This window comes from Panthera leo, chromosome B2 (assembly GCF_018350215.1).
Source record: "Panthera leo isolate Ple1 chromosome B2, P.leo_Ple1_pat1.1, whole genome shotgun sequence".
In the NCBI taxonomy this organism is placed as follows: Eukaryota; Metazoa; Chordata; class Mammalia; order Carnivora; family Felidae; genus Panthera; species Panthera leo.
In genome coordinates this window covers 15,990,006-15,997,025 of record NC_056683.1, presented here as the reverse complement: position 1 = coordinate 15,997,025, position 7,020 = coordinate 15,990,006, and the positions used below count along the sequence as shown (strand labels likewise).

Sequence of the window (7,020 nt, the reverse complement as noted above, 5' to 3'; positions counted from 1 at the left end):
CAGCATGTGTCATAAACGCAAGGCACCTATAAGTGGAGGCTCGGATTCCCAGGCGATTCTCACTGTTCTAGGGGAATCAGAGCTCCCGGGACCAACTGAGGATCAATTCAGAACGGCTGATGCCATTCGTCAGATGGACCTTTTGAAAATGGAGAGCATATGAATCTAACGGCATATTTTCCAATTAACACACAACAAGGAAATACTGGTATGTTATTCCTCTTTAGCTTGAATCGTGTGTTGTTGTTTTTTTTTTCTGGATGCAATATATTTCTTTTCATGAATGATGATTAAATGTTGCATTTTCTCAACACAGTAGGAAAGGTATGTTGAGGGGTGGTTTTAGCATTGGAAATGTCAGTCAAAGGAGGGAATATTATAATGGGACATTTCTTATTCCAAAATGTTTAAATATATACGTGTGGGTATAAATATATCCTTATATAACAAATATAATATATTGCATCTACATATCTATTTAAATACATATATTTAAATACATGATATATTATTAATTGTATGTGTGTGTGTGTGTGTATATATATATATATATATATATATATATATATATGTTTTTAAAAATCTATTTGCCAGTCCAAAATATTGTGGATTTTTTTTTCCTTTTTCATAGGTATACAAGTGACTATTTTGTCTTGAAACTCTGCTTTTGGAACCTCAAGGATGGATTATCCCAAAATGGATTATTTTCTGGATGTCGAGTCGGCTCATAGACTCCTGGATGTCGAGTCTGCTCATAGATTCTTCTACAGTCAAGGAGCTCAAGGTAATAAAAGGCGAGGAAGAGAGGAAACTCCTCTCTTTTGCATGTTGGTTTTCTATTGACAGTGTCTACCACAGGCGTCCAATCATTGGGATTACTAAATTGATCACGAATCTTTGCCAAACTGTTGCTGAAATGGAGGCAGGCATGTAATAGAATGGATAAGTGCAAACTTTTGGGATGTGGGAAAGAAAGGAAGAAGGAAAGAGAGATGAAAGAGAGAAAGAAAAAAACCATCCTACTCAACTTGTGGTACAAACATCCCTTGGAAAGCTCTGTTAGAAAATGATTCCTCCCCACCTCCTTGCGCCCAAGGCACGGGTTTGAAAGGTGTCAGGAATGCTTTCCCCGTTGCCCCCCCTCCCCCGGAAAAGGTTAAGTTTGCAGCCACTACGCTAGAGGAGATCTAGGACACACTGACCTATCTGACCGAACTCCAGCTGGATTCGGGGCTCCCCGAGATAAGCTTTGTGCCTCTCGAGCTGCCTTATCTATCTTAGATGAATTCAGCTCCTGCTCGAGGAATTAACCGTGCACTCGGGGAGCAGTGAGGAACACGCCTGTTCTAAAGTAGGGCTGCTCTGTGCGTTTTTATTACACATTTCAGGAAGGTCAGTTAGGCTCCAGTGTGCTTCCCGTTCCACGGTGCATTCAGAATGTTTTGCCAGCACATTAGAAAGAAGCCGGAGTGTTTTATGGAATATCCTGATGGGCAGGACATTTTTTCAAAGCACTGTTTTCTTTTTTTTTCCATGCAACATTTAGAGTACCCAGTCAGGGCAATCTGATGATGGGATGGGCCTCCCCCGAATGTCAGAAGTGATGCACTGAGGACAAAGGCAGAGTTCATACGTGTTCTCGAACAGAGAAGTAGTCAGATTCTTGGAAGCCAAACGGCAGACCTGAGAGGGAATGCCGTGTGGACCGTCCTGGCGTCCCTCGCTGTTAGGTGCTGGTGGGCACTTCACACGGGGCTCTGATGGCATCTGGCTTTCCCCAGAGGTCTCCTCTGCATTGGTTTCTTCTTCTTCTCAAGCCAATTTCCCATAGCAACCTCGAGGGCTTGCAAGCCTCTTTCTTCTCTGCGTCCGTTTTCCTGGGCACGATCCAGGCTTCCTCAAGTGGAGAGGAGCTAGAAATTATCCGGTTGATTTGCTCGGGTCAGGGTGCTTGATAAATTAGCCCAAGTGATAGGATAGCTCATTCTCCTCGTGCCCCTGGTTGTAAGCGTCAGCAAATGCTACCTTCAGCCACCTAAAGAGAACATGTATGCTGAAGTAGGAGAAGAGTGAGAGTCTGGCCAGAACCTCCAGCCTCTTCTGGATCTGCAAGTAAGAAGACGCTGGAAGTAAATGGAGGAAAGGGGGCCGAGGCTCAAGCCTGTCACCAGTCCCGTGTTTAAACATTCCCGTGTCCGGATCTGAGCGGGACAGTAATGTTCCGTGGTGGGGTCATCTACATGAGCTGCATACCCTTCGGCAGAGCAGAGAAGGGGGGGCGCCCTTCACGATCGGTATTCAAGATGCCCACCTTGCCTCTTGAGTAGGGACGGTTTAAGCTTTCAAGAAGCCCGTGGGCTCCGGGCTTTCACGGAAGGCAGGCAGGCAGGGTGTGGGAGGCTCAGAGGACTCAGAGCCGCCTGGTGGTTGTCAGCAGATGGATTTGGGGGTGGAGTGGTCAGAATTGTCACCATCCGTGACTGCGGTTTAGACAGCAGAGCTGGGATGACTAGAAAATGCAGGGTAGGCGGTAGCATAAGCCTCTGGAGCTCCCGATAGCACCTTTGTTTTAAGGTCATCGGAAGGATGTTCCAGGCAAAGAATCTCGGATTTGTAGTGAGGTTGAGGGGTCCCGAGACATCACCTAGGCTGACTTCTCAAAACCTCAACCTTCCTGGAGCCGATGGGCAGGTGTAAAGCCGAGGAGTCTGCGTCGTAAGCAAGAGCTCCAATGATGATTACCAGCACCTCCGTCTGGGGGCCCGCAATGAAAAACCAGTCTGCCCGGTCCAATTTCTTTCCTTCATCCCTGGAACAGGAACACTTTCATCACCAATAGAAGCAGGGTGATGCATGGTTACAGACCCCGGGACCTTGTCTAACCGGGTTCAAATCCTAAGTCTGCCCCAGTGAAGCAGGACAAGTTCCCCTCTTTGATCTTCAGTTCTCTCCTCTGCAAAAAAAAGAAAAGAAAAGAAAATGGAGACAATAATAGTGCCCAATTCCTAAGTTGCTAAGAGTCTTAAAACTGTCTGCCATATAAGAAATGCTATGTGTCAGCAAATCGATGAAATAAATCTCCCTGGCAAAAGGCTCTCCCTTCCTCTGTTTGAGATTTCATAAGGCAGCCACTGCCTGGCAAATAAGAATGTGGCCTGATAGGAGTTTTACCTCCTATTTTTAGCAACAAAAAAAAAAAAAAAAAAAAAAAAGGAAGGAAGGAAGGAAGGAAAGAAAGAGAGAGAGAGAGAAAGAGAGAAATAGAGAAAGAGAAAGAGAAAGGAAGGAAGGAAGGAAGGAAGGAAGGAAGGAAGGAAGGAAAGAAGGAAGGAGAAAAAAGGAGGGAGGGAAGGAAGGAAAGTGAAGGAAATAAGGCAGGAAATTAAATTTTCCATAAATTCTAAAACAGTGATTATTTTCTTGTCACATCAAAACCCCACTCAGGGCAAAACAGAAAACTAGTGAAAGTTTGTCTTGGTAGTCCCTATCTGCCCAGTCCTCCATTTCACATGAAAAGTGAGACCCCCCCCCTCCTCCCCACACCTTCCCTAGAGCCCCTCCATCCAGGACCGGTGAACCCCCTTTCCTTTCCCCAGTCTTTCCTGGACAACCAGCCCCTCAGCCTGGTAAAGGGCTCTGGGTGAGTGGGCAGAGGCCTGAGGACCACAGTTTGCATCCCTCCCTTTCAGAACCAGATGCTTGTGTTTGGATGGATGGCCACGGCCAGCATCGCACCAGTGGCCAGGCTCTGAGCACCAGTAGAAAGGGGGCAGTATGGGAGCTGGCTCTCGGAAAGGCATTTGAGGCAACTAAGGTTTATGCTGCTATAAAGCACAGCAGCTCCCTACCTGGCCAGCCCAGCCTGGGGACAGGGGCATGATAGGTCAAGTAGCCCTGATTTGATGCCCTCTTCTCAAAGAAGTTCCAACTGGGGGGGCACTTGGGTGGCTCAGTTGGTTGAGTGTCCGATTTTGGCTCAGATCAGGATTTCGCTGTTCGTGGGAGCCCGGGGATGGGCTCTGTGCTGACAGCTCAGAGCCTGGAGCCTGTTTTGGATTCGTGTCTCCCTCTCTCTCTGCCCCTCCCCCACTGACCCTCTGTCTTTCAACAATAAATAAAACATTAAAAAAAAAAAGTCCAGTCGGGAGCACAGTATTTAGCTGAGCACCTGGAAGTTGGGTGACCTAGGATTTGATCCACTAACTTGTGTGTGATGATTGCCTTGTTGTCCACTCTCAAAGTCATGTTGGTATTTCTACAGACTGGTCAAGTGTTCGTGTAGGTATAAATACTTGTAAACAGGAAAGGAAGGAAATCTGAGTTTTATTTTCCACATCACCATCCTCGTATCAATTTTATTTACAAATTCACAACCTTCTTAGAAACCACCTCTTCTCTATTAACTGCATGTAAAATGGTTATCTGAGGCCATGATACCAGAATTATAATGTTTCTGGCCCCATCGCAGTTATTTTTCAATTCTTTTTGGAAAGTGGCAAAAAGCCTACCCCGAAGTAGAAGATGTTTTTAGCTGGTAAAAGTCAGAGAAATCCCAGAGGGTGAAAAAAGAAGGGGGAAAACAATGCAGTCTATCACGGGACAGATTCTTTTGAAAGTCCCAGAGGTTTTCAAAAGTCAGTCATCTGCTCTGTGGAATAAAGCAGGTTGCTCTGTGGCCCTTCACTTTTCCTTGGTTTGGCTCCAAGGTAGGGAAGATGAGCCCACCTCTCTGGGGAGTCTGCTTGAGAGCGTGATGTGCTGCAGAGAGAGGAAGAAAAACTAGGGTCACCCTGTTCATCATCCGTCAGTGAAGGATCTTCTCCCAATTCATCTGTGAGTGCTTTGTCAACAGCCAAACCTGCTTACCTAGAGAGAGTTCTTTCTGCAAAGGTTGCCATTAACTTGAAAAGAGAACTCTTGAGGTTGAAGACATGCGGGGCATAGACAGCCGCCACGTCCCGACATCACACAACTTGAGCTCACCCATCTTCCAGGTTGCTGACAACGACAACTAACACACTCAGCTTCAGACTCTGCCATTTTTTCTTACTGAACGACTGCATTGGGAGAGAGGTCATGTTCTAAGATCGCAAAATTAGCATCATGGGATTTTCAGGTTGAAATGGACACCACACGTGGGCGATTCTCTTGGTCCTTTCGAAAACCAGGTGAAATGGAACTTGGGAGGGAAAGTCCCGGGTCCCAGTGCTGCATTTACAACCACCCACCGGGCTGGTCTGATGAATACTGAAGGTTGAAAGCCACTGCTCTGGATCGTGTGCTATTCAGAGTGTGGTTCTGAACTAACAGCACCAGCTTCAGCTTGGGGCTGGTTGGAAATACAGAATCTCAGGCATCCCGGCCCTAGAAAATCAGAGCCTGCGTGGTAACAAGATTTCCCGGTAATTTATGTTAGTTTGAGAAGAAATGATGGAATCCAGGGCATGTTAGAAACACCTGGTAAGCTTTTATGAACTCGAGACCGGAGCCCCTGGCAGACCAATTAAATCAGAATTTTTCCTGGTTAGCCTTGTACTTGGGAATCATTTTAATTGTCCCTGGTGATTCAAATTGTGCAAACAAGACTAAGAACCACTGACCTCCCGTTTTATAGTAAAACAGGTTTTAGCACATCGTGCAGCTCTTTTTCCTGTCTAGGTCTTTCCCTTAAATAAATCCAAACCATTGGAAAGGTGCAAATGGACTTTTGAAAAACAGGACTGGGCTACACATGGGTGTACCCTCTGCAAGTTCATTGTATCCATTAATTCTCAAAGAAACTTTGGGAAAGAGGGATTATTTCACAGATTAGAAAAGACGCATTCAGAAAGCAGCAGGGCCAGGATTTGAATTCAAGTACTTCTGACCCCAGCAACCTCACAGGTAGCAAAGGAGACATTTGTGACCAAATCACACATCTGGAAATGGTAAAAGCTCAGAGTGGTTCTACCACATGCCCAGATCACACAGCTCACAGCAGAAAGTGGAGACTGGAACCAGGCTGCCTCTTACCACACACACCTATGCCCTCTCTGCTGCCCTACATTTCTCTTCTCCAAGAGCATCAATATCCTTGGACAATTAAATTTCCTTCCAAATGGGAAATGCATCAAAAGGCAGCCAATTGACTAGAGTCACTAAGCAATCGAATTTATGACTCCTGCTCACAATTTCCCCCTTTTATCATTTTAAATAACCATTGGCATTGGAGCCACGTGCTATATTCACTTCGTCCCAGGGCATCTTCTCTGTCTTGTCCAACCGAGGGAAATGCCGGCTTTGGCAACTGATGAGCGCCACAGTTAACAGCTAAGAGTCTCTTCAAGTCGCATTTGGAAATGGAGAGGAGTTTGTTTAAACGTTTCTCTCTCAAATGTTTCCTCCACCTTTTGCTCACCCTGTGACATCATCAGAATAGCTGGCTTGTCAATCTTTGGCCATGAGTTGAATGTACTTTAAATCTAAACTCTAAACCCCTGGGTCTTCTTGACTTCTTACTCCAAGAGACAAAGACCTGTGATAGCCCTCAATTAGTTGCAAATCATTGGCGACAGTCATCGGCACAAAATGTGCTCGCGCGGTTTCCTCTCCTGTACTCCATGCAGGACCCGGCCCCAGTGGAACCTCCTGTGTGAAGCCTTACCTGACGTTTCCAGAACTCTCTCTCACAGCGTTCCGTTCGGGCCTACCCCGTAGCTTTGTCATGTTGTGTTCTCTTTTCACCATGTACTAGCTGATGAGTTCACATGAGTGGCTTCACGTCTCTAAGCCCGAGAGCCCTCATCAAAATGGATAGAACCCCAACTCCAAAATCATAGGTATTTTTGAGAATTAACGGAGGTGTGCTTATAAAGTGTTCAGTACGTTCTTTATTGTTGATTTGTCATCGATGCTATCGTTTTGTTATCACCCAGGTGTCTCTTGCCTACCCAAATGGTGGTGATCTCCTTAAATACCATTTTCTCGGTGCCGAGTATCACCCTTGGCATAGGGATGCATTTGGACTTAGTAAAGTAGGAG

At 45.9% G+C, this 7,020-nt stretch overlaps 1 protein-coding gene across 1 annotated transcript in view; it reads left to right on the top strand.

The window, feature by feature from the left end:
- Window positions 1–681: 681 nt before the first annotated feature.
- The window catches only part of PHACTR1 (phosphatase and actin regulator 1), a 553,120-nt gene continuing 546,781 nt past the window's right edge, over window positions 682–7,020 (top strand). The window contains exon 1 of the mRNA XM_042937880.1: window positions 682–784. Within this exon, the coding sequence (XP_042793814.1) occupies window positions 682–784 (103 nt within the window). The remainder of the gene's footprint in view (window positions 785–7,020) is intronic.